Source organism: Mustela nigripes, chromosome 15, assembly GCF_022355385.1.
Source record: "Mustela nigripes isolate SB6536 chromosome 15, MUSNIG.SB6536, whole genome shotgun sequence".
Taxonomy (NCBI): Eukaryota; Metazoa; Chordata; class Mammalia; order Carnivora; family Mustelidae; genus Mustela; species Mustela nigripes.
Window position 1 is genome coordinate 17135061 of NC_081571.1, and position 26823 is coordinate 17161883.

The window sequence follows — 26823 nt, forward strand, 5'->3', positions numbered from 1 at the left end:
GGACAAAGAACAGCCCACAGATATTTTTAACATAGATGTATGTTTGCGTCACTTCCCAGACCAAGGGATCTTATCTAGGGCTTATGAAATGTATCAGAGGGAGCATAGTGACATGTGAACAATTCCTAACTCCTAGGACTCTCAACAATGAGGTCTGTAATATAACATCCTTTTCCCAGCCTCGCATCCCCTCAGCCTAACATTAGGAGACTTTATAGGATTCCTGATTAAGAAGGGGGCTGAATGCCTCCTTGGTCAGTGCCTTTCCTCCCTTTATGGAACTGAGGCTGGAAGGCTCTTTGGCTTGAGTCAAAAGCAATATAGAAAAACACAGGAGTCGACTAATACGTTTCCGTGATCAGAGAACTTCAGATCCACACCAGGAGGGTTGGAGGTGTCTCTGGGCATCATGCAAGGTGTCTCTGCTTCCTTGGATTATACGATTGACTGTTTGGGGAAGGTAATGGCAGGACAGTAATGTCCTTGACCTAGATCCAGGCTCAGGACTTCAAGGGAAGAGATTTGTGCTGCTACGACCATGCTCAAAGGTGGTCAGTATCTTCTCTCCCAGAGAAAAAGAACTTAGAGTGAATGAACAGCTATCTTCTGCTTTTCAGTGAGTATTCTGTGAGTATATGATAAAATGAAACCACACTAGAGGGCATTTTCCACCCCTGGGATGTTTTTATTTGGGTCACCTGTGACCTGTGGAAAACGTGGGACCAGGCATTCTTGGTGCTTGGGCCAGACCTCCACAAGTGGCTGAGGACAGAGTCTCCATAAGGGACAGCTCATGGACACAATTCTTCTGAGCTACCATAACAATTGTCTAACAGTTTTTTTTTTTTTTTAAATAAATCTTGAAATTGGAGTACTGACTAAAATATGTATTTGGGGATTTCAAGTCATCCTGTTTTTATGTAGGTATAAACATGAGTGAAAATACCTTCCACGGGGATTCTGCAGAGAGCTAACAAAGGTGGCAGATAAAATCTGAATGTCATACATCATCGAGACGTTCATCCTCTGACTCCAGCAGAACTGCGCTGAGGGTCACAGATTGTAGAAACTCGGCTGTTTTTGTTTAACTCTTAATTCAGAAGGACCAAAGCTTCCCCCTGCGTATTAGTAGTCCCACAAATAAGGTTTAAAATAATAAGAACCATGAGTATCTTTACTTTGATCATTTCTCTAAAAGCAGAGACCATCTCACTGAAAAAGTTCTCGTCAGAGCCACGTGAATAACAACATCTAATATCTTCGTACTGTTTTCATCATCCATCCATTTTGAAAATATTGAAATGACTTTTGCTTAAAAATGAGATGGAATCTGTTTATAATAAGCCTTTGATACTTGGAGTTTCCAAATGCTTGCCTCTAAGCAACCTCAGAATCGGGCGTGTTTGTTCTCTGTCACACGTGGTAATGCCATCACAGGGAGAGCTCGTGTGTCGAGGAGATGAGGGGGGACAAGGGTGACAGCGCTGCTGTCCTGGGGGGGGCTCACCTGCACCTCCCTGTGCACAGGCCCTTTAACCCCCAGCTACATCCATCAATTGTGATGTGACAGTGACAGAATATTCCCAAGATTTTGAATGATTGTTGGGGTGTGTGACATCTGTCCCTGGCAATGAAATATCCCTGGCCGGGAAATATGCTTTCCCCCTGCTGCAGGTTTCCCAACTCAGAAACCCCTGAATAACATGTTATTTACTTTCTTCTAGTTTAAAGAGGGAAACATTGGTTTTCAGGGCCCTAAACAATGGCCCCTAGTAGTTAAGTTCCACAGTTCATTCAAATGCTCTGGGGAGACTGTAATGAAAAAAAAAATTTTTAACTTTCTAAATCAGATGCAAGCCTTTGAAAACCTTTTTTCCTAATAGAAAATAGATTACATACACAAGGAATAGTTTTTATACATGTTTTTCAGTTCCCTGCAAGAGAACTAAATTGCTTTCTACTTTTTTCTGTAGCCTATAAGGGAAAAGTTTAGATAACTCTACTTTATGTAAATTTCATTAAGCATGTAATTTCAGGACTTTTCAGCTCACCAGCCTCTCCAACATAAAATAATCACTTGGAAAAATTAAGGATGGTATTACACAGAAAATCTTAATTCTCATTTTACCAGGGAATGCAAGGCATCTTTGAAGCATAATTTTATAAATACATTTCAGACAAATCCGGGACTGCTGACCAATATAAATGGGTAGTTTGCCAATATGCCGTGCCAATATTATAGCCGTGTACATAAACTTAGAAGAAGATGACACACTCGCTCGGGCTGCTGTCCTCCTCTCCCATACTCCATCAGAGAGATGCCCCAAAGCAAAATGGAAACTGACAGATCTGGGAAAGCTCTCCTAAAACTGAGCAATTCCTGCAGAGACAGAAGATGGGTGGGTCTGAAGGAGGAGGTATTGGCAAACCAGAGGGAAGCGCATTACGTGCTTTGCCGGATGAGTTGTCTTAGTTAGAGGAGCTGAGGAGGAGCCCTTTTCCTCCAAAATTTCCCCAGATCTATTACTGCCTTCCCTCGGGCCACTGTGGGGCATAGAACTGTAGCGCCCCTGCAGCTGCTCAGTGCTGTGGGTCACATTGGTGCCAAGGGAGGGGCTATCCAGGAGACAGGCACTGTTACCAGCCCCTGAACATTCACTCCCGGCCCCCCTCACCCCCCACCCCCCGCCGCCTCCACAGTGAGGCCCAGACATCACAGCCCAGGAGGAGCTCAGAGCAGTGTCAACCCCAAAGCACAGGGTGGCTTTCTGAGAGACAAGAATTGGGAGTGGGCAGGGGGCACCCCGTCCAGAATATAATTGACAGGGAAAAACAGGTCAGCATGCAAGCAAGCAAGCACTATTTAAAAAGATCACAAACTCAATGACCAGGTGAAGCAGGATGAACAAAAGAGAAAAGTACATAACTTTTTTTTTTTTTTTAAAGGCACATATCTGGGGCGCCTGGGTGGCTCAGTCGGTTAAGCGTCTTAATTTTGGTTTCAGCTCAGGTCTGATCTCAGGGTCATGAGATGGAGCCGCAGGCGGCTCCGTGATGAATATGGAGCCTGTTTGAGATTCACTCTCTCCTCTCCCTCTGCTTCTCCCAGCCCCAGCTCACTCATGCACACTCTCACTCTCTCTCTCAAAAAAGTATAAATAGGGGTGTCTGGGTGACTCAGTTGTTAAGCATCTGCCTTCAGCTCAGTTCATGATCTCAGGGTCCTGGGATCAAGCCCACATCGGGCTCCTTGCTTGGCAGGAAGCCTGCTTCTCCCTCTCCCACTCACCCTGCTTGTGTTCTCTCCCTCATTCACTGTCCCTCTCTTTCTGTCAAGTAAATAAATAAAATTTCGTGTGTGTGTGTGTGTGTGTGTGTGTGTGTGTGTGTGTCTATAAAGGCATAAGTCCAAGATATAAAAAAGAGCACCAAAGTTACTGGCAATGTTTTATATTTCTTAAACTAGGAGGTGAGTACAACTGAATTTATTCTGTTCTTTTAATTTTATACATATGTTATAAATATTTAACATGTTATGTAACTGATTTTTAAATATTTATTTCTGAAAACAAAGGAAGATCAGGTATCTTTGTGGAGGCTACCAAAGCAAAAAGAATTTGTGACCTTAGAGGAAGAAAATTAATCTACAAAAATGTTCCTCAAACTTCACTATTACACTGTCCCCTTTTAAGGACAACAAAGTAGTCATTAACCTCCCCCACCCCCACAAAAAAACTGACTCTGAGGAATGTATTCTTGGACCCCATAAACAAGTTTAAAAAATACTGAATTAATTAGTTCATCTTAATTTTTAAAGCATATGTCAATTTTAAATCGCCACAGCATAAATTTTTGACAACAAAGAGAGAGCTCATCTTTAATAATTGGTTAACAAATATGTTTAGAAAATCATCAAAGTATAAATCTGGATTTTAAAATTTTCCATGGAACTTTTCACTCCCAAGAAAACATCCACAGAGCCCAGGGTACACAGACCCTAGTTTGAGGAATACCAAGAATTCTGGGGGAGTTGCAGTTACAAGACCAAGTTCCAACGTGCCTTTTCAAGGAGAAAAAGTGATGGTCAATAATCCACTGAAGATGAAATAATTTATTTGGAAATATGCACAGAGGCGTATTTATGTGTACTACTTCCTTATGTTTGCTAAGCTGATACTGTAGAGTCAACTAAACCACACATCCGTATAAACCAATGTCAGACAGTATGAGTCAGCTGGAACTGTTTACAAACGAAAACAGAAATAGGCAACATAAGACATTAATAAGCGTGATGTTAATGCAAAATGGAAGTAGTGGGGTATTACAAGGCATTGATAAATAATTTGTTGAATTTCATTGAGCGGGTCAGGTCCAACCTGTACTGTTACTGTTTCACATCCCCCTTTCTGATCACCCCACCTCCAGCAGAATTTCACTGCAGTGAGTCTTTTAAAGGTCCTCACATACACCCAGGATGGCCAACACGGGCTTTCTTTTCCCACCTACCAAGGGAACCACCAAGAACCCTACACAGGTTGGCACCATTAGCCCGTTCGCCTTCCACAGTGCCTCTGTGACTTGCCATTGTTTCCTTTTCCTTCACAAGTCTGCACCCAAGTCTGTAGAGACCTCTCATCTCTCTCCCAGATGGGCTTCTCCAAACGGTCGGACCCAATAAGATCATGTTGGGCGTGCCGCCCTCTCAACTTTGCTGATCCTTCTCACACTGTCTTTGTGCGGGTTACTCACCAGACATTCTGATGCTCTTTATGCGCAGGTCTTTGGATCCCTGCTATCTCTGTGCACATAATCTGTTCTTCCTCACACTTGGCATTGTCCGGTGGGAAGCCTGGGAAAGGCCATAGTTGTTACTGATGAGTTTGCAAGAGTTCCATGTCATGCCTTACACCTCTTTACACTTCCAGCTCCGAGCCTGCTTAGAAGAATGCCTGTCACTTAAAAATCATTTACTTAATGATTGTGAAAGCACTTGGCAGTGAAAATGCTTACGTCGTGTAACAGAGCTGGACTTGTTGGCTAGCTTCGATTTAATATTAAGTCAGGTGGAAACTTAAGATGATCATCTCTTCTTTCCCTTCACTACTTTTCCCTCCCCTCAAAATCAAAGCTCCTCAGCATATGTTGTTGGAGATTGTAGAGAACATTTTTAAATGGGTAAGAGCATGAGTTTCAAAATTAGATAGTTCTGGGTTCAATTCCAACACTTGCTAGCTGTTTGAATTTGTGCAGGTTGAATAACCTTGCAAAGCCTTGGTTTCTACGCTATAAAATAGAGATAATAACAGTACCTGTCTCATATGACCTTTGCCATAATTAAATGAGATAATGCATATAAATGCTGTGGCAGGTTTGGTGTCTATTCTTAACAGTGGGAAAAGCAGGGTAGCTATGTGTCATGATGTTGTTACAACATATCCGTTAACTTACTCAAGTCACCTGAATGACCCGTATTGTAGGGTTACTGTAGTAGTTAGTAGTTTACAGGTGAGAAAACCGCAGAGAGGTTAAGCCACCGGCTCATGATCACATGGCTAGTAAATGCTCTTAATAAGCATTAACGATTTTTAAATGTTTGATTTAATGGTATAGCCCTTCGTTTCTGGCATCGGTCTGTACTAACCCACTGCTGCTGTTTCCTTGCAGGTGACTATCCTGCACCCAGAGCTGTCCTCACAGGCCATGACCATGAAGTTGTCTGTGTTTCTGTCTGTGCCGAACTTGGACTTGTTATCAGTGGTGCTAAAGGTCAGAAGGCATTTCCTTCATTTTAGGTCTTTTAAAACGGTACTGTTTTCTCAACTAACTGTGATTTATGATTTATTGCCTTTGGGAGGCTCTCTACAGACAATGGAATCCTTGGGTTCCTTGTAACTGTTTTGTTTTCTTATTAATATTTACTAGTACTAATATGGAACATACATAAAATTTTATGTGGTATTTTGTGGTCACCAGCATTCTAGCCAGGACACTGGTAAATTAAACTGCAGCACATCCCTACGATGCAGCCATTGAAAAGAACATATAAAAGGTGGGGGGAGGTACCGTGAGGCAATGGGAGTCCTGGGGGCATCAGGTTGCTTCTCAGACATAACCTTGGACCCACCTCCCACCAGAGCCCCTTCCTTCCTAAGGCCCAGGGCTGTATTGAGGTTGGTGGGAAAGGAAACATGATTACTTGGGGGGGGGGGGGGTTACTTTTTGTGGAAAAAGTGTGGTGTCAAGAAAAGGCAGGAAACTCAGATTCCCATCCTAGATCAGATGCCCAATTCTCCGTGGTGAGGCTCTGGGGCAGGAAGGAGCCTGGGGCTCAGGAGAAATGGCAGAATACCAGAGGGGCTGAGTGGGTACTTGTGGTGGCAGAGCTAGGGAGAGAGAAGGCTGGCAGGCGGGCAGGCCGGTGGATTTGCCATGTGTATTTTATTCTGGGGGTAGTAGGAAGCCACTGAAGTTTTTTTAAGCAAAGTGATGTGATGATCAGATTTGGTTTTTAGGAGCTTATCCTGGCTGCTTTATGGAAAATGGATGTAATGCCTGAAGGTTAGAGACTGTTTTTTTCACTTTTATATCTAAGAGTAAATGACCCCACATAGGATATTTTCAATAAATGTCTTTTTAATCAAAAAAGGAAAGAGCAACAATATGTGTAACGTTATTCTATCCTGTAAAGTGAAAAGGAAAAGAAAACAAAGACACATAGTAGGTATAGGGAAAAAATGGTATTTTCTAAAGGCAGCAGGTGATATGAGAGGTGATTGCTATTTTCTTTTTCTCCCGAATTTTCTTTTGGTGATCAGGAAAAGACTTAGCCTTATAATGCCACTTGTTTCGTAAACTACATATCTACTGGAGTCAATTGGAACAGAAATGAAATGCATTAACTCTCTTTGTGAGGTGGTTTTGTTGGCGGGTGGGTAATACCAAACTATATGAACCAGTTATTTCTGTCAACTTGCCTAGTGAAATTTTTATCTTATCAACACAATTTCTCCTTGGGGAGGGGTGGGTGCAGAGGAAAATAAGTCACTCCCCAGCCTACTTTTATACTCTTGCCTCATTGTTTATATTCACAGACAAAACGTGTTTCAGCTGTCTGAATTACTTGATTAAGTATCTTAATTTTGCCTTTTACATTTTGTGTATGGATTATGGAGAAGGTAAAATTCCTTTGATAGCAATGTATTTATATGATACAATGCTGAAGTTTTGATGATACTCAAGAAAATTAGCAGTTGTTTTGGTCATTCTCCTAAACTTTTGAGAAACATAACTAAAAAAGAAAACTTCCAAAAACAAAAACTAAAAAAGAAAACTTCGGGACATTCAGTCTTCTCTTGTCACATTATCTATGAGGTGTATCCTTTTTTATGAATATTATCTCATGAAGGAAAAGACCAAGTATTTCCCTAGATAAAAAATTGGGAAGATCTGTGTGTGTTAACAGCTCCCTGTATTCAATCTGGGTTTTGTTGTTGTTATTGTTGTTGTTTGTTTGTTTTAATATATAAATATATATATATTTTTTAATTCAATTAGCCAACATATAGGACATCATTAGTTTCGGATGTAGTGCTCAACAATTCATCAGTCGCACCTATGATCTGTTTAAATATACCATCTGTGCTTGGCTTCTGCCAGCCTTACCTCTTTCCTTTCTGCCTTCTTGCAACAAATCAGAGTGTACATAGCCAGGTAGGGTTTGTGGGTTAGTGAGTGTTCATATGTGACTTGTCACGAATGACTGTGGCCGTGGATTTCTTCCTTCTGCAGAGGGCCCTTGCCTTGTCCACACCATCACTGGAGATTTGCTGCGAGCCCTTGAAGGACCAGAAAACTGCTTGTTCCCGCGCTTGATTTCCGTTTCTAGCGAAGGCCACTGTATCATATACTATGAACGAGGGCGATTCAGCAATTTCAGCATTAACGGGAAACTTCTGGCTCAGATGGAGATCAACGATTCAACCAGGGTAAATCTTCATATTCAGTGCTAAACAGGGACTGAAGCCAAGAGATAGATCGACCTTCTTACATTAAACAATTTATAATAGAATTTCTCAGGTATCCAGATAAATAAATGTGTGCTGGTTTGTTTTTCAAGATATTATGTATTTATTTGAGAGAAAGAGCATGGGTGGGGTGGGGGGGTGAAGGAGAGAGAGAAGCAGATTCCCCGCTGAGCGAGGGGATGGAGACAGGAAGGGGCGACCCTGAGATCACCACCTGAGCTGAAGGCAGAAGCTGAACCATCTGAGCCACCCAGGTGCCCCAAATGTGTGCTGGTTTTAAAAGCCTGTAAATTCATGTAGATGAGTGCTTTGAACAAACCCAAAGTGCATTTAATCCCAAGTAGTTAACTCAGTGAATTAGGTTTTAAAGATGATAGCTTTTGTTTGATTAGAGGTCAGACCCCTAAGGAGATTTTTCTTCGGCTCCTTTATATACAGTGCTGCACCCCTGACATTAAAAGTGAGTTGATTGTCAAAGAATCTTACCTTTAGGGCCCCAGACCACAATTACATGTTCCAGACTGCCGTTCACTCAGAAATGAATTGTGATGGTTGCTTTATCGTTATTAGAAACTGTTTTTGAAATATGCTTCTGCCATTTGTTCTGAAAGTCTTGACATTGTTCATGTTCAGGACTTAACAAAACATCATGTTACTTAATTCTCAAGTTCTTCCTGAATTAGATTGATAATATTCTCTCTGGGACCTCTGTTATTTTGTAACCGTAATTGGTTTTAATAAGACCCTTTGTTTATGTAAGAACCCTGATGAATTCCACATTGGAAATTTTGTGAACTGGACTTCAGGCAACTTGGACAAATGGCTAAAAGTAGATAATAATTATGAGAGAACTGGATCGAGGGCTTTTCAGTAATGAACATTGACCATCTGGGAAAAACTGAGAGAAATTGTTGTTTCTCTGCGTTTTCCAAAGGCCATTCTCCTGAGCAGTGATGGCCAGAACCTGGTGACCGGAGGCGACAACGGTGTGGTGGAGGTCTGGCAGGCCTGTGACTTCAAGCAGCTGTACATTTACCCCGGATGTGATGCTGGCATTAGAGCAATGGACTTGTCCCATGACCAGAGGTGAGCCCCATCAGGGAGAAACGTAATCATGTCAGGACTATCACTGAAAGTTCTTTACATTCTACCAAGGGTGACAGGTGCTGTGAATAAGATTCCAGCACCCAGATGGAAGAAAGACTAGCACCGAAAAGCGTACGTGGAGGCGGGGAGGAAGTGCTATACGAAAGGATTCTGGTCAGAAGAAAACAGAGGAGGAAAGTCAGAAGGGGTGGTGGGCGGAAACAAGAAAGGAAGACATGGGTCTCAGGAAGAACCGGCACATGCAGACACTGCCCAAAACAGAATTATTCCCACCGACGTCTCTGTTCTAAGATCCTCACCCCGTCTCAGACAGGCCCCCCGGCTTCCATTCTGAAAAGGAGATTCATGCTTCTCTGCTCAGGTGTGTTTCAGCTTGAGACATGCTTGTAGCTAGCAATGCCCCCAGAACTGACCTCTGTTTGAAAAGCTACAAACACTCACCTGTTACTGAGACCATCCCTCCCCCCCCCTTTCTTATGCACATATTCCTCATTTATGTTATTTTGTTACAGTTTATATATTTCCCCGAAACACTACAATTTTTTTTTGAAAGAATTGATGTGAGAGTTAAGCAATTAATAAAATTTTTCATTTTCCCTCGGTTGGCAACAGGATTTTACTAGTCCCTAAAACTCACCTTGGGGTTTACTGTAAAGGGAAAAGGATACTTGAAATATGAAGTCTAAAATTTCTAACAATTTAAACAATTTTAAACTCTATAATCTTAACAGGGTATGTAATTTCTTCTTTTTTCTGTATATTTATCAGAAATAAAAGCTTATTAACCAACTTTTTAAAACTATACGTATATTCTTTATAAAGATAGAGGTTTCAAAATATTATAAACAGTAAGGCTATACCACAAACTTAACAAAGCACCTACACAATCTAGTAAAATGGTACTGAAGTCATCAAGAAAATACAGTACCCCTTCGGGAAAGAAGTATTTTTGATATGCAGCCTAGCCTGTCTTTAAAGAAAACTTAAAAGAAGCAATGTTCCAAAATGCTGCAGTCCCTATTCATGAGTAAATGGGAATGCTTTGTTGTGTAATTAGGTGTGGATACCTGAGTGTTTCTAAAGTATTTGAAATAAAGTGAGTAGATCCAGTGCTCTCCCTGACAGTCTTACGCACGCGTGTATTCATGCTGCCAACATTCGCTGTCATCACAGAGTAACACTTCCAGGTACTAAGATTACTGACCCCCTAGGAGCTCAAATAATCATAGTAATTGTATATGAGGGAGGCAGGGACGGCATGTCAGGAGAAGGAGGTGACTGACTTCTGGAGGGGTGAGGAGGGCTTTCTTCATTAGGCATCAGGAGAGAGGGTCGGTGTCTCCAAAGAGGAGTGAAGAAAGACACTGGTCAGGTTTCTATTTCTATGTAAATCTCATCCCTAATTTCAGTTATTATTGTGTCTTACACTGTCCCCGATACGTTAGAGCAGAAGCACATGCACAGAAGTGATATACACACACTGAGGCTACTTCCCCGAAAAATACTTACCTGGTGAGCCGTCTGGTCCAAAACTAAACAACACTAGTCTGGCAGTCTGGGTCTGAGCAGGATCGATTCAAGTTCTCCAGGGAGAACCAGGAATAAATTGTAATCCCGTGTCGATGGCCCCAAAACTAAGACCCAGGGGGAACTCAGAGATGGTAGCAGGGTCTAGTAGAAAGGAGCAGCCCCATCAGGGAGCTCACCTCATTCTTAACGACTGTCTCTGCTCTTCCAGGACGCTGATCACTGGCATGGCCTCTGGTAGCATCGTAGCTTTTAATATAGATTTTAATCGGTGGCATTATGAACATCAGAACAGATACTGAAGACAAATGAAGAACCAAAAGCCAAGTCAAAGCTGAGAGCACAAGTGCTTCATGGAAAGGCAGTATCTCTGGTGGAAAAAACTCGTCTACATCGACCTCCGTTTGTACATTCCATCACACCCAGCAATAGCTGTACATTGTAGTCAGCAGCCATTTTCCTTTGTGTGTTTTTTCACGACTGAACACCAGCTGCTACCAAGCAAGCTTATATCATGTAAATTATATGAATTAGGAGATGTTTTGGTAATTATTTCATATATTGTTGTTTATTGAGAAAAGGTAGTAGGACGCGTCACAAGAGACTTTTGACAATTCTGAGGAACCTTGTGTCCAGTTGTTACAAAGTTTAAGCTTTGAACCTAACCTGCATCCCATTTCCAGCCTCTTTTCAAGCTGAGAAAAAAAAAAAAAACACGTTTGATACTTTGTACATCAGATGCATCTTATTTAAAGGGATACTTTTGTAAAAGTAAAACCTTGTATAAAGAACAAAACGTTTCTTAATTTTATTGTGGAGTTACAACTTGCATGTTCTTTAATCCTGATGTCTTGATGGAACAGGTGCATTCACACTATGAAACAGAAAGATCTGTCCAAGGACACAGCTTGTATGAAAGGGTTGAATTTGGGCTCAATCAGTAATTTTTGACATTCTCACCAAATATGGTTTGCACTTTTTAATCTAAATTCATCCCTTCTAAGTGAAATTTGCTCATAAAGCATTTGGATACTAAGCCATTATTTGCCATTTTTGCTACTTTATACAAAGAAAATTCAGCCCTACCCTTCATAATTTGAAGACACAGCAGAAAGGGGGCTTAGGGATGAGGTCTTGGTTTTTATTGTATAAATAGGAGTCACGATCATTAGTTCCATAGTAATGACTTCCCAACTCCTGGACATCTCTTCCAGAGTCATCCTGCTGGCTTAGTGTGTGTACATTAGGGGAGGAGAATCTGATGCTAACTATTTTTGGTTCCGTTTTTGGGGGTTTTTTTTTGTTTTGTTTTTTGGTTTTTTTGTTTGTTTGTTTTCTTCCTCCTTGGTTCTCAAATAGCTTAGTTTCTTTAATAACGAGTCTGGCTTTATTATAACAATAACTGAGGTTATTCTTTTAGGTTCTTGTGCAATTCTCACCTAAAGCCACATTCTTAGCCTAAGGCACTTCATCTTTTATGATATAAAATGATGGGTATCAAATGATTTTCCATACCTTGTACTGATCAAGTTATACGCCCAGGGGTATATACACTTTATTCATGTTTCTTCTTTGTATATTTGGTGGCTGTATCGTCATAGATGTACATATTGTGTCGGTAGGGCTATGAGGCATGTTCCAGGAATGTAATTTTCTCAGAATTTATACTCACTTGCAGTCATTTATTTAAAAAGATACAACAAGATAATGGGTTCTTTGTATTGGCACTTTGCACCAGAAACATATCATTATTTATTGACGTGATTACTTATTTGTCATCCACCTTGTATTAGTAAGTTTTAGCACTGAATTCCTTCTTCATTGTTGTTTGTATTTATGATATTCTGAAATTCTGGGGGATCAGCGTAATGATTAAGTTATTCATCACCAGGCTGTAAGCAATATCTTGAGTTTGTAGCTTAGAATTGGGAGGATACTGAACATCTGGAAGACAAGTTCATTTCATCTTGAGATCATGGTGAAATATTTTGGATATATAAATTCCTTAAGCTATTGTAACCATGTTTTATTGCAAAGATGTAAAATATGCCAGATGTGTGTGAGTTGGAAATCAAAAAAAGAAAAATAAAATATGCAAAGAATTCACTGATTGTTTCACATTTCATTGGACACTTCACTAACATGCATTCATTATGTTGTCATACAAGTTTAAGAAATCAGCATCACCTCATATAAAGGCCTACGGCATCTCAAAACATGAACTAGAGTCCTAATGAGGTTCTGTAATTTGCTGAAACGTGAGCTTCTCTGCTTGACCATCTGGCAGGGATTTGGGGCAACAGTGACCAGAGGGAAACAGCCCGGTTGTTTCTTCCACATAATCCACTTTTTGGATTATTTTTATTTTATTTAAAAGGAACTAAATGTAGGTGATGGTGAAGGGTATATTTGCTCATTACATGAATATTATCAAATAATGCTGTTCTCAATCGATCCGTGCTTTCTAGAATTTGTCGTGGACCAGGCATGACACGGGCAGGGACTGAGCAACCCGCAGGAGCTGAGCAGCTGCCAGCAGGGCAGAGGAGGGGGGGTGCGGGCGGGGGGAGGGGGTGCTGAGGGGACTCTATTTGGCTGGTTTGGCGCGGGCAGTGGGGTAGCAGCCCAGCCAGCCCAGGGAGCGACAGAACTGCAAGCAAGCTTCCATCTGCATACTCCAGACCAAAAGGACAACCAACCACAGCCTGAGAAAGGCTTGCTCCTATCACTCTCCACTCTGTCCCCCAGCCAGACATCTGTCACTCATCATAAGCCCAGCCAGCTCCCTCAAACCGGCCTTCTGGCAGCCCATCAGTCACTCAGTCAGGCTGGCTACTGGTGGCTCTTTAAACCAACTCCCTGCTTCTAGAACCATCATCTGAACTGTCACCAAAACCTCCTGACCAGTAGCGGCGTCTCGAGTCAAACTCCCTGCTGCTGGTGGCTCTGGTTCACTACCACCCAGTCACATACCCAGTCATCCCACTGCTGAGCACCCTAGCACGTGCTTTCTATATTCTTAAACTCTGGTGGGGTCGGGGGGAAGGGGGAGCGGGTGCGGAGATTGCCTGGGGAGCTTATTTTTAAGAGTGGAACCTAGGCCCCTTTTCTCCCAAGCGATTCCACTGTGGGTCATCCTTGGGCATGTTTTCAACATCACTAATGTGAGGGATGAAATCCCAACTCAGTAATTGAGCACAGAAGTTCTTCAGGAGAGAAACATTCTCATTATCCCTCTCCGGCACCCAGTACCTCTGGGGCACCCGCCTATTTCCAAATCCCTGAGAACTTCCCTGTGCCTTGGGCCCTAGTGCTCCCCCACCCAGAGAGCACTTCATTGCGTTTACTATCTGAACTTGTTGCAAATCGACCGAAATCAATTAGTCGTGGTCAGTCTTTTGGCAGGGAAAGGTAGCACCCAAACCGCACGTGCACACTATATTATGATGCAAACAGTTTTCAGGACCAAATTCTACCACATGTGGAGATAGCTTTTCACCAGTGTGGAGCCCAGTGTGGGGCTTGAACTCATGACCGTGAGATCCAGACCCGAGGGGAGATCACAAGTCACGTGCTCAACTGACGGCATCACCCAAGGGCCCCTTTCACAAACATACACTAGCAGTCAAGTACAAAACCAAGCATAGAGTTCTTCTGGGTGGTGAATTCCAATGCCTTTTTAGATGACCTGACAACCATTTGTGTCAACATTTTAGGAGAAGGATCCTATCAGCCTTATGATGCCATCAGAAGGCTGTGATGCCATCCAGTGCAATCATTTGGGTATCAGCTTCGGGCACCCAAACTAAGGATATAGACTAATGTCTTCAGTGGATTCTTATACCTGGATGTGAAGAGGTAGGAAAGGTCTCTAAAATACCGTAGCCAGTGCATATTGAATTCACATATATTAACTACCACTAATTTCATCAATGAGAGACCATTTGTAGCATCCCTTATGCTAATTAAGGCGGCAAAAATTTCCCCCACTGAAAAGCAGTTCTTGGCATTCACTATCCTAACTTAATAAAAGCTTTTGGTTTCCTTTGGAATAAGGAAGTTGGAGCTCTAGGCCCTGACGTATATTGAGACCTTGCTGATTAAATTATCTGGGGCATGAATCTCTGATCAGAGCAACTGACCACCCCTTAGAATGCAGTATCAGGGCACCTGGTGGCTCAGTTGGTTAAGCAACTGTCTTCGGCTCAGTTCATCCTCCTGGAGTCCAGGGATGGAGTCCTACATCCGGTTCCCAGCTCCATGGGGAGTCTGCTTCTCCCTCTGACCTTCTGCCCTCTCATGCTCTCTCTCGCTCTCTCTCAAATAAATAAATAAAATCTTAAAAAGAAAAAAAGTATGTAGTATCAATTAGCGAATATTATCACAATGGCTACCGTGGATATTTTCAAGTAAATTACAACATCATAATACTTCTACCTATTGTTATAGATTCAGCTCAGGTGCTCCCTTCTCCGTGAGGCTTTCCCTGCCTGCTGCATTAGCTTCCTCAAGCCTGGTATGTCCCTCTCACAGCACTGAGTGGTGTGTGGTCATGGCTTACTTGTCTCTCTTCCCTGGTGGCTGTGAGTCTCCTGGGCAATGGCACCCTTTTATCCCACAGCCTTAGTACAATGTTGGATTCACATAGATTTCAATAAATGTAGACTTGCTGAACATAACAGATAAATACCAGATCCCCAGATAAAAGTGATAAAGTTGGCTGGGATGTGACACTTCTCCCCACTACTTGGGATTGCCCTCTCCTGCCCCGCTCTGTGGTCCTCCAGTCATGGGCTTTATCCATCCAGGCTCAAGGAATCACTGATTATAACAATTCCCATAGCTATAAAAGAAGGAATAAATTTTTAAATTACTGCTTTTTACTCACATTCATCCAGTTGGGAAAAAAAAGGGGGAGCTGACATGATTTGGGATAAGAATTTCTCCTGGTATTCTGGTCAGTTCGAGCGCAGAAGAGCATGATGCAATAATGGGGCTTCTCACTCCGGAAGTAAACTTTAAGTTCCCTCATCAATTAAAATGGTTATAATAGCATCTACACTACAAGTTGTTTTTTTTTTTAAGATTTTTATTTATTTATTTATTTGTCAGAGAGAGAGAGAGAGAGCACACAAGCAGACAGAGTGGGAGGCAGAGGCAGAGAAGGGAGCAGGCTCCCCGCTGAGCAAGGAGCCCGATGCGGGACTCGATCCCAGGACCTTAGGATCATGACCTGAGCCAAAGGCAGCGGCTTAACCAACTGAGCCACCCAGGCATCCCCTACAAGCTGTTTTTGACAATCAGATTTCATAACGTACATCTATCCCCTGGTGGAACACCTGGCTCTCAGTAGAGTTCGGATGGACATTGCCTTCCACAGTCTAGTGAACATGTTTCATTTCATCTGTTTGGCATCCTTTTCCTATTTGTCTTCTTTTTTTTTTTTTTAAGATTTTATTTATTTATTTGATAGAGAGAGATCACAAGTAAGCAGAGAGGCAGGCAGAGAGAGGAAGCAGGTTCCTTGCTGAGCAGAGAGCCCGATGCGGGACTCGATCCCAGGACCCTGAGATGACCTGAGCCCAAGGCAGAGGCTTAACCCACTGAGCCACCCAGGCAACCCCTATTTGTCTTCTATGCAATGGTTGGGAGGGGGTACTTTTCCTCCCTTTCCTGTGATATGGTTTACTGGACCCCAATCCTTGGGACCTCCTGGATTCACGTCTGTCCATATCACCTCCATTCTGGTGAGTTCAGTGATTGGACAAGGGTTGACTGGCCAGAGCCTTCCTTGAAATTTGGATATGCGGAAGTGGGGGAGAGAAGTCTTCTCCTCTGGTGTCACTAATCTGTTACTGAGAAACCAGGGACTGCTAGCAACCATGTTCTCCGTCACACAGAGAAAGCCTGTGGTCAATAGGTGAGGAGAAAGCCATGAGAAATGAAAGATTATGTGCACTCGTCCATTAGCCACAGCCCACAAACCCCTCATTCTAATAGGTGGCCCTCATTCTAATAGGTGGCCCAATTCTGGACCCCTGCTTTACTCAATGACCAAAAAACATCCCCCCCTTCACCTGCCCTAATTGATCAAAGCTGTATTTTTGGTGCTTGAGAGCAAATGAAAGCACCCTTGACTAATATAGCCCCCTGTCCCCAGCTCCCTACCTCTGCTGAAAAAGATGGGACACAGTCTACATTTGGTAGTAAAACTAAGCCTCTTCCCAGCCTATAGTAGAACCCAGCAATCCCATGTTTAAGTAAAGACCCAAATGAAATGCCTGTTTTTTTCCATCAACAAGATCTGGGTGGGCAGGGGGAATGCCCTTAGCAACTTTGTTCCTAATAACCAAACATAGATGTTGACTAGAAAATTCCAGACACGAAAGAGTATATACCAGAGTTTACACAAAGTCCCACACCCGGTGAAGCTGGCACAGGCTGTTACAAATCAGAACAGGGATTACTCTCAGTAGGAGACTGTAACTGGTAAGGGTCTGGAAGGGGGACCCTGGGGGGCCGGAGTCCTATCTTGGGGCTTTAGGTTGTCTCTGGTGAGCTGGGTGTGCTACCCTGGGGCATTCTCTTTGTGAATATTCATTGAGCTGTATGTTCAGTAATTACTTGTGTACTTCTCCATGTGTATGTTATACATGAGTAAAAAGCGTACTTTAAAAAGTTAAAAAAAAAAATGTGCCCTGCCTCACACTGACTCTTGTGACCACTCCAGATTTGTCAGACATAAGCTTGTCCCAAAGTCAGAGCTGGTAACCACCTCCAGCAGCAGCCTTTTTTTTTTTTTTTTTTAATTTTATTTATTTAATCTGACAGAGAGAGACACAGAGGAGAGGGAACACAAGCAAGGGGAGTAGGAGAGGGAGAAGCAGGCTCCCTGCAAAGCAGGAAGCCCGAATCAGGACTTGATCCCATGACCCTGGGATCATGACCTGAGCAGAAGGCAGACGCTTAACAACTGAGCCAGCCTGGCACCCAGCAGCAGCCTCTTTCTCCTGGGGTTTGCAGGTCTGCCATCTTGGCTTCCCTGTCTTGATGAGCACTGTTTTTCTTCCAATGACAGCCTTGGCTCCAATGCCTTCTCCTCAGGGACGTCCCCTTCCCCTCACAGGTGGTGCCCATCTCTGCGCACAGGATTGCTTACACACACACGTCTCCTTTTGCACCCATCTCCCTGTCTTCTCACTGCTCACTGACACACATCTTCCCTAACTACAAGACAGCTCGACTGGCGGATTTTTCCTTTTGCTGTCCTGGACATTGAGCACAAAACTATATTGTCACTGTCATTTATGTGTCTGTCTTTCCCACTGGACTGTGAACCTACATGCTAGGCCCTTGAAAATGTTGATCGAGGGGCACCTGGGTGGCTCAGTGGGTTAAGCCTCTGCCTTCGGTTCAGGTTATGATCTCAGGGTCCTGGGATCGAGCCCCATGTCGGGGGGTGGGTCTCTGCTCAGCAGGGAGCCTGCTCCCCACCCCTCTCTCTCTGCCTGCCTCTCTGCCTCCTTGTGATCTCTCTCTCTCTCTCTCTCTCTCTCTTTCTGTCAAATAAATAAAGAAAAGAAAACAAAATGTTGATTGAATGAATTAATAAACTAATGAACAAGTAAATGCATGGGTCATGTTTGGGAAAAAAATAATAGACTTGGGATTTGGAGGCTTGGGTCTGGGTCCAAGCTCTGTGACCTTGGGCAGGTGACTGACCTTGGGCAGGTGACTGAATGTTCGTGAGGCCAAGGCTTTCAGGCATGTGATAGATAGAGCCTTTGCACAGTTGTATGCTTTGCTGCTCATGAAGTGTTAGAGAACTGTGAGGCGTTACTATCGGACCAGGAAGCCCCAGGCACCAACTCAAGGGCTTGTATGACAGGAGCAGAACTCACGGGGGAGGCAGGGACTGTGGACCTTTTTGGATGGAATCTGAACCCTCCATGGAAGAGGCTGAGGCGGCAGCTTCCCAACACCCCATGCAGACATAAATTTGGATTTCAGCTCTGTTTAGCACCTGGTAAGAAACAAGAGATTTTGTTTGGTTTCATTCTGGCTGGTTGGTCTGTTTTTATAATGCCCCTTCTTGGTCAGTACAAAAACAAAAACAAGAAGCCACTCAACACCACTGGGAGATTCAAGTTCTTAGCCAGACCTTCTCTGAGCAATGATTCTCTTGGGTAATGACATGTTTTCCCTGTTTGCTTCTAGAGCGAAAACCCTGGTAGGGAAAGCTGCGGTTGGAAGCTTGGACGCCTCTGGACAGACTGCCCTCTCCTCTGGTGGCAAGATTCCCATGAGAACTGCTGTGAGGGCAGAGCGGGCCGTGGCTGCCGCAGGCCCAGGGGCTCTGGCTAGAGAGGTCTGAGCCAGCACTTCCCAGGTAGCCTCGGGAAATGAGTTCTCCATGCCTGGGGAGGGCTGATGGCCAGAGAGGTCATGACTCCTGCCTCATTCAGCCATCCATGCGGTAAAAGTGACAAGGTTCCCACCCTGCTCCCCTGCCCGCCATCCGACCCCCAGAACAGCCAGGAATGGGGCAGGCTGGAGAGACACTGGCCATCCTCTGCTAGGGGGTGCAGAAGACGAAGAGTTTGGGATGAGGGAGGCCCTGGGTACATACTGCCAGGGTCACCAGCCACGGGCAACGTAGCCAGTACCCCCAGAGGGCCAAAGAGGGGGGGCAGGCCTGGAAACACCCCATGAAATAAATCAGCACTCCCCAAGCCTGATCTGAAGGCCCAGGACAAAGATACCTTTGGTCTAAAGTGAAATCAGACAAATAAAACCTGGAGAAGGGATTTGTCCTCCAGCTGAAGTCACTCAAGCCTTCCTACTCGGAGACGACGCCTTTCTGTGCACTAAACTCTTCCTTTCGAATGAAATTAAGGAAACAGTAAACAATCATTGTTCACGTCCTTCTTGATCAAATGAAGTTGGTATCCAGAATGTTTCTGAAATGCTATTTCCTGAAATCCCCAAACACCTGATTTAAGAGCTGGCATTTGCCCTCAGAAACAGAGCAGACACAGAAATCAAAACAGAGGCAGGACACCCGGGTGGCTCAGTGGGCTAAGCGTCTGCTTTCAGCTCAGCTCAAGACCCCAGGGTCACTGGATCAAGTCCCGCCTAGGCCTTCCTTCTCAGTGGGGAGCCCATTTCTCCCCGTGCCTGCTGCTCCCCCTGCTTGTGCATTCTCTCTCTCTCTCTCTCATTTTCTTTCTGACAAATAAATAAATAAAATCTTTAAAAAAGAAAGAAAGAAAAGAAAATGAAAGAAATCCAGGAAGCAGCAGTTCCAAGGCCCAGAGGCCAAAGGTACAAGAGGGCAAGGGGTACCATCCTCTGCCCAGAATTAAGCCAAAGCAAACTCTCTTAGCAAACAGCACTTAGAACTAAGTTTATGTCTATTGGACACAGCAGCAAGCCACTGGCTCAACCCTGCCCATAGAGAACATTCGGTTCATCCAAAATCCCCTGCCGCTCCGAAGGGGCCCTGCCCAGTCTGCACTTCTCCCCCAGTCCAGTCTTGAGAGGTGCAGAGCCAGAAGAAGGGATGTGAGCCTCCAAATCCTGGCTCCATCGATAAATTCTTCCCTCACTTCTGTCCCAGAGTCACCTGCAGGAGAAAGAGTCCCCAGAAGCCTTGGAGAAGGAGTCTCCTCCCCATCAGCCAGGCTTCTTACGAGCAAAAATCCAGCTCCAGGGAATTAAAGCAGAAAAGTGTTTTATGGAAGTGTCAGAAAGCCTCCTCTGTTTCAAGCCGTGTGGCAAGCCAGATGCCCGGAACCCCCTTTTCAAATTGGAACAACGAGAATGCTGGGTCAAATACAAAAGCTCTCGTGGAAATGCATCTGCTGAGTTGGCACAGAAGGAACGTTCCCCAGAGGCTACGTCCAACGTGAAAGTGGGAAGGCAGGTTGCCCACAAGGCACCGGTTGTTTGGGGGTGGGGGTTGGGGGGAGGACAGGAGGTTGTGAGGCAGTGTCCTCAGCGCAATGGGTGGCCCTGCCAGGCACTGAGGACCCGGTGGTGTCAGGAGACTGTGGGTGTGCTGGTTTATGGCTCTTACTGTGTTTTGTTGTGTGTGAGGAAACGCGAGACCAATGGCTTCCTCGGAGAGCTGGAGTGGTTCAAAGAGCGAGGCCTGAGGGTGAGGCTGGTAACAGGCACAAAGCACAGGCCCACACCGCAGGGATTTACAGAGAGAACAATAGGAACGGGGAAGAAAAAGCAGCTCTGCTAACCAGGAGGGTTGTCGCTGCTGTGACAGGACTTAACTTCGTGGTGAGCTTTCAGGCGGGGCCAGCCAGAAGCAGAAGGGGAGAAGCATCATCAAAAATACACAGAGAGGGACGCCTGGGTGGCTCAGTGGGTTAAGCGGCTGCCTTCGGCCCAGGTCATGATCCCACCGTCTTGGGATCAAGTCCCACATCAGGCTCCTTGCTTGGCAGGCAGCCTGCTTCTGCCTCTGCCTGCCTCTCTGTCTGCCTGTGCTTGCTCATTCTCTCTCTCTCCCTCTATCCCTGACAAATAAATAAATAAAATCTTAAAAAAAAAAAAAAAAAGAAATACACTGAGATATTCCTACTGAGTGCCTGGGGGGGGGGGGGGGGGGCGCCACACCATTGGGTCACTTCAGTGTGTTATTTCTTCCCCTCTCAGCAACAGCCATGTAAGGAAACCTTATCAGTCCTATTTTCACATAACAGACCTGAGGCCCAGAGACATAGGCACACACAGAGGGGATGCCTCATCATAAATTCTGAAATGAAGTCATCTTTCAGTGCGAGACACTGAGAAATCAAAACTCCAGTAATCAAATGAGCTCTGCCTTTTCAGGAGCATGGGCAAATGCCATTTTTATTTGGCCTTTTCTATGATGGTAGTGGGTAAAGTCCAAGGATTTAATGGGAAAGCAGCTCAATGAGGGGTCACCCTTGGAAGCACTAACTCAGCGGGACTGAGGTTTTCGGCCTTCTGGAAATCTCACCCTCACTGGCACACTGCAAAGTTCAGTCCTGCCTGGCCCAGGACCTCCCGGACCAGGGCCAGAGGCCGTGCTCCCCCAATTTAGTGGTGAGGGCACATCTGGTGGTTTTGAAAATCCTGAATATAAGAAATGGGACCATGATCTCTCGTGAGGGTCTAGAAGCTTCGCTGGTATCTTTGCTGGGAGTGAAAGCCGCCCTTTCATCCGTTTATTCATTCATGTGACGAAGTTTTAAGCCTCTATCATTTGCCAACTTTCATGTAAGGTCCTGGGTTCAGAGTGTAAGTAAAACAAACCCTTGGGGGTGACAGTTCAGTGGGGAAACTAAGGAGTCACTCGCCGTTTCCGTATCAAGTGTCACTGCCGGAAACGTGATGGCAAAACAGGCAAAATGACAACACAGCTCTCATTCCGTAGCGTTGTGTCATGGAGTGTCGAAGAGTGTCATGGATATGTCAAAGAGCGAGGGTAAGGCTATTTTATTTTTTAAAAAGCCAAATCCAAACCAGTGCTCTAATAGCTAAATAATTATACTCTAAATTAGTCCTCAGTCTCTACTCCTGCCAAGAGAGGTCTAGGGCCCAGGCCTGAGGTCCTTCCCAGCAGCTTTTTTCATGTAGGATGATCAGGGAAGAGGTCCAGGCTAAACTAAATGTTCCTAGGCAGGAAGGATCAGGCCCTAGGGGACCGGCTTCAGCTGAGAAGGAAAGCAGAAGGGTGGGGGTTGGAAGGTGGGGAAGGCAAGGAACCGCCTCGCCTCTGGGAGAAGGCTGGCTGTGGGTGGCTCCCTGTGAAGACGGGGAGCCTAGAAACTCCCTCCACAGCCTATTCCCCCTCCCATCCCCCTCCCTTCCCGCCTCTTAATCCCCTCCAGGCAGCCTCCACCTGCTTGCTGCGCTGAGCCTCTTCACCCCACTCTCATTCTGAGTGATTCTCCAGCCTCCTGAAGTACGCGAAGTGCGTTGGAATCCAAAACTGCGTTGAGGGGATGAACAAGCTGATAATCAGAAGGAAAGGTGGGAATTAAAGAGAGATCTCTTGGAAAGCATTGGGCACTGAGGAAGGATGTGATAGAGCCTTTTCTACACAGGAGCACCTTTGTTGAACTTGAAATGGAAAGTCAGTGTCTTTATTTTACATAATTGGATATCAAGGTATAAATGAGTGTGAGTTCAGAATGAAAATTCTGGGAAGTTGGTATTACACCAACCAGAGTTCCAGTAACCCTGTTCTTAACAATTACCCAGGGATCGGGAAAGCTGGAAGCCAGTAGATACTGGGATCACTACTTCAGGACAGGGGTGGGAGGAGCCCGGGGAACACAGCAGGGATCCGTGTGGGCTGGGGCAGCCTTCCTGGAAGACGGGTGGCAGGAAGCTGGGGCCTCACAGGTGGGGATTTTAGCCCCAAGAGGATGTACAGGAAGAGAGTAGTGACTCCCACCCTTGGGGAAGCATACTTGGGGCGTACCACAGGCAAAGCCTGGTGTTCCTAAGGGGCTGACCTGCTACATACACGCAGCTGAGGGAGGTGGTTCCAATGTGGATGATTCTGGAAGCAGACATTGTACAGGGCCCACCTCAGCCCTTCAGAATTTCAGGAGCATCCCATGACACTTTGGATTCAGGCAGCGGAGTCTCTGCCATTCCCCCAACTCTGAGCATGTGGGTTTCCTTTAGGGACTCTGAAATGAATTCCACAGAATGTGGCTGCCTATGTTGTGGTGGAAGTTGTTTGTTTCCTAATGCTTAAATTTCACTAATCTGTGATAATACAGCTGGAAACAAACCCCGTGTTTCCCGTTATAAAGTCTGTTTTCATCCTTGTCACTGCTTCCTATCTGGTCCTGTAAGGGATGGGGAGCACAGAGCTCTGGCTCCTTGATTGGAGAGATCTGGAATGTTTTCCTCTCTTTGTTATAAAAAATAAATCTACCTCACTGAAACTTCCGACCTTATCCGTAGGATAAGGAGAACAAACCTAGTGCTGTTCCAACAGTACCAGGAATACCAGGAGTCCACATTTTCCTTGGACAGCATCAGTTGCTTACATGACATTCCTCAACAACAAAAACCTCACCGTTAATTAGTAGAATACCACCTCCCCACCTAATTTGACAAGGGAGCCCATAATCAGTTCATCTAAAAGTGAATCCCAAACACTTATTTATAAATTGAAAATAAGGGAGGTAGAAACAAACCCAAAAATTCCTGTTTCTGAGGACTTCCAATGGCCATCTTCAAAGTCAGGAGATCATGAGTATCTATATTGATTTTGTGGAATCACAGAAGTGGAATCCAGATTTTATAATGGCACTGATGTTTGGTCCACAGACAGGTCAAAGAAAAATGCAAATAGTTGTTGCATTATCCTTGCCAGATTTCTTCATAATGTAAAAAGAAGTAAGGAAGTGGCCATTGTTTGGAAATGAGATCCAGTTGTTCCTCATATAGTATAATGAGAAATCCAGACCTGAAGTTCTAAGGAGAAAACTGGCACAAGTTTAGAGGAGAAAACTAAAAACTATGTAAAGTAAATGAAAAGGCATGTGAGCTATTGGCACAGAGATATTGGGGTAACTCTTTGAGAAATTTGGGTAAATTACACTTTTATTTTATAAAGAAAAGTACAGAATCAAAAGAGCAAACAGAAATTTTAAAAATTGGCAAAAATCAGAGCAAATCATTTAGATTCTATTTTAGCAATATGGAGGTTTAGCCATTTAAACACCATTGCGCTACAAAACTTCTAATAATACAGCAGTTGACAAAAACCCTAGGGAGGTCACCAGAAGGCAAAAAACAAAGCTGACTCATGATTCCAGAGAGGTAAATTCTACAAATGACCCAAAGATCATTTGTAAATCCCCAGTTTTTAAGGCCCCATGGGGAACAAAAGATAAGGCCTTGACCCATCAAAGGAAAGAGCTAGACCAGAGCTACCCTCCCATAAAGCCAGAATTCCAATTCTTTTTTTTTTTTTTAAGATTTTATTTATTTATTTTAGAGAAAGACAGTGAGAGAGAACATGAGTGAGGAGAAGGTCAGAGAGAGAAGCAGACTCCCCGTAGAGCTGGGAGCCCAATGCGGGACTCGATCCTGGGACCTGACCTGAGCCGAAGCCAGTCGTCCAGCCAACTGAGCTGTCCAGGCGTCCCCAGAATTCCAATTCTTAAAGTGGAAGGCTAGTCTTAAAATGCCCAGGAAAAAAAATAAAAATAAAACAAACAAACAAAAAAAAAAGACAAAGCCAAGGAATTTTTCTGTCTTGTCTTGGCTCTGTGTAGAGAGGGAAAAAAGTCTCCATGGACAGTTCATAATCACAACCCTGCCCACTACCTGTTTGATGCTTAAAGCCCAGAGCCATATCTTCCATTCAAAGAGGTCCTCAGGGCACCTTGGTGTCACAGTCAGTTGATCATCTGACTCTTGGTTTCAGGTCAGGTTGTGATCTCAGGGTGGGTAGATTGAGCCCCGTCTTGGCCTCCGGACATGGTAGGAAATCTGCTTTAGACTCGCTTTTCCTCTCCCCCTGCCCCCCTCAAACAAATAAATAAATCTTAAAAAGAAAGCACACACAAAGAGGTCCTGGTTTGGTATTTCCCTGTGCATCAAAAAATAAATCCAAATCACTCCTGGAGAAATAGACAAACAGACTCTGAGTCTGCACCAACTTCCTATGGAGAAGTTTGCATGGAATATAAGCATACACACACACAGGAAGCATGCCACAAAAACAAGAATCAATCATCAGAAGAATTACAACCTAAGTATTCAGTATTATGGATATTGGAATTGTCAAAATCAAAATAGTTTAAATGGTTTAATATGTTCTGTATCTTTTAATATGTATTTTATATCCTAAATTTCTTATGGTTATTTTTTTGACCCAAAGGGGAAAGGAGAATGAATATGAAAAACACACTATCCAAAAGACCAAGCTGGTTTCAAAAAAAAAAAAAAAATCAAACTTCAAGGAAAGAAAAATGCAATTAGTGAAATATAAAGCTTAATGGATAGGTTACACTGCAGATTAGACTCAGCTAAAGAAAGAATTAGTGACCTGAAATTTAGCTCTGAGGAAATCAACTAGAATTAAAAATAGAAAGCTAAGAGATAAAAGATACGGAAACATCTAAGATAGAATGAGAAGTTCTACATGTCCTGCTGAATTTTCAAAGAATGGGAGGAAAGCAATATTCAAAGAGATAGTCATTGAGAGTCTTACAAAATTGGTGAAAAATGTGAATCTTCTAAAGCAGGAAACACAATGAATCACCAAAAACAAAGAGACCAGCCACTTCTCCTTCATCTGCAGAAGCCATTTCCTGCCTGGAGGTATGAATATCCCTAATCCCTTGCCTTAGCCTACAGACCCACTGTCTCCCCTCCAGTGTATAGAGCAGCAAAAAGAATAACATTAAAGTTTGTTTGGGTGGCTCAGTCAGTTAAACGTCTGCCTTGGGCTTGGGTCGTGATCTTGAGGGCTTGGGATCAAGTCCCGTGTCAGGCTCTCTGCTCAGCAGAGAGTCTGCTTCTCCCTCTGCCTGTTACTCCCCCTACTGTGCTCTCTCTCTCTCTCTGACAAATAAATAAATAAAATCTCTCTTTAAAAAAAAAAAAAAAAAGCTTGCTTTTGTTCCTTTCTTTTAAAAAAAAAAAATTAATAAAAAGAAGGAAAGCTGATAGGCAATATAAACACAAAATTTATTTTCTGGGGACTTTGTTTAAAGTGGCTGATCAGATGAGAAAAGGTGATGAATCTCAGTGGAATCTCAGTGAATCTCGATGAATCTCAATCAACAGTTGTCCCCGGATCAGTGAGACTTCAGAATTGCCAGGAGCATCGTCTTTCTTTCCACATCTCTGTTACTGAAACCATACCACACTCTACCACATCCCCAATTCCATTTTAATTGTTAGTTGGGAAAAAAAAAAAAAAAAAAAAAGCAAAGTTCTGGCTTCCGTTTGCCATCTCTTATACATGCTAAGTTTTCCTTAGGCAAAAAACCTTAAATGTAATGAATTCACAAGAAGATTCTTAGGTATTATACTTGCCATTCTGTCACCTCCAATCATCTCCTACTTGTTTTTATTTCTGATTGTTACCAAACCCAGAGCTAGAGGACTGAGACCATGTACACAAAGAGAAGGTCCTTATAGGATC

At 43.9% G+C, this 26823-nt stretch overlaps 1 protein-coding gene across 9 annotated transcripts in view; it reads left to right on the forward strand.

Moving 5' to 3' along the window:
- The window catches only part of NBEA (neurobeachin), a 682324-nt gene extending 669560 nt beyond the window's left edge, over positions 1–12764 (forward strand). For all 9 annotated transcript variants that reach the window (XM_059377712.1, XM_059377713.1, XM_059377714.1 and 6 more), the window contains 4 exons: positions 5665–5766; positions 7789–7985; positions 8959–9110; positions 10870–12764. In XM_059377712.1, the coding sequence (XP_059233695.1) occupies positions 5665–5766; positions 7789–7985; positions 8959–9110; positions 10870–10960 (542 nt within the window). In that variant the 3' untranslated portion in view covers positions 10961–12764. The remainder of the gene's footprint in view (positions 1–5664; positions 5767–7788; positions 7986–8958; positions 9111–10869) is intronic.
- The last annotated feature ends 14059 nt before the right edge of the window (positions 12765–26823 follow it).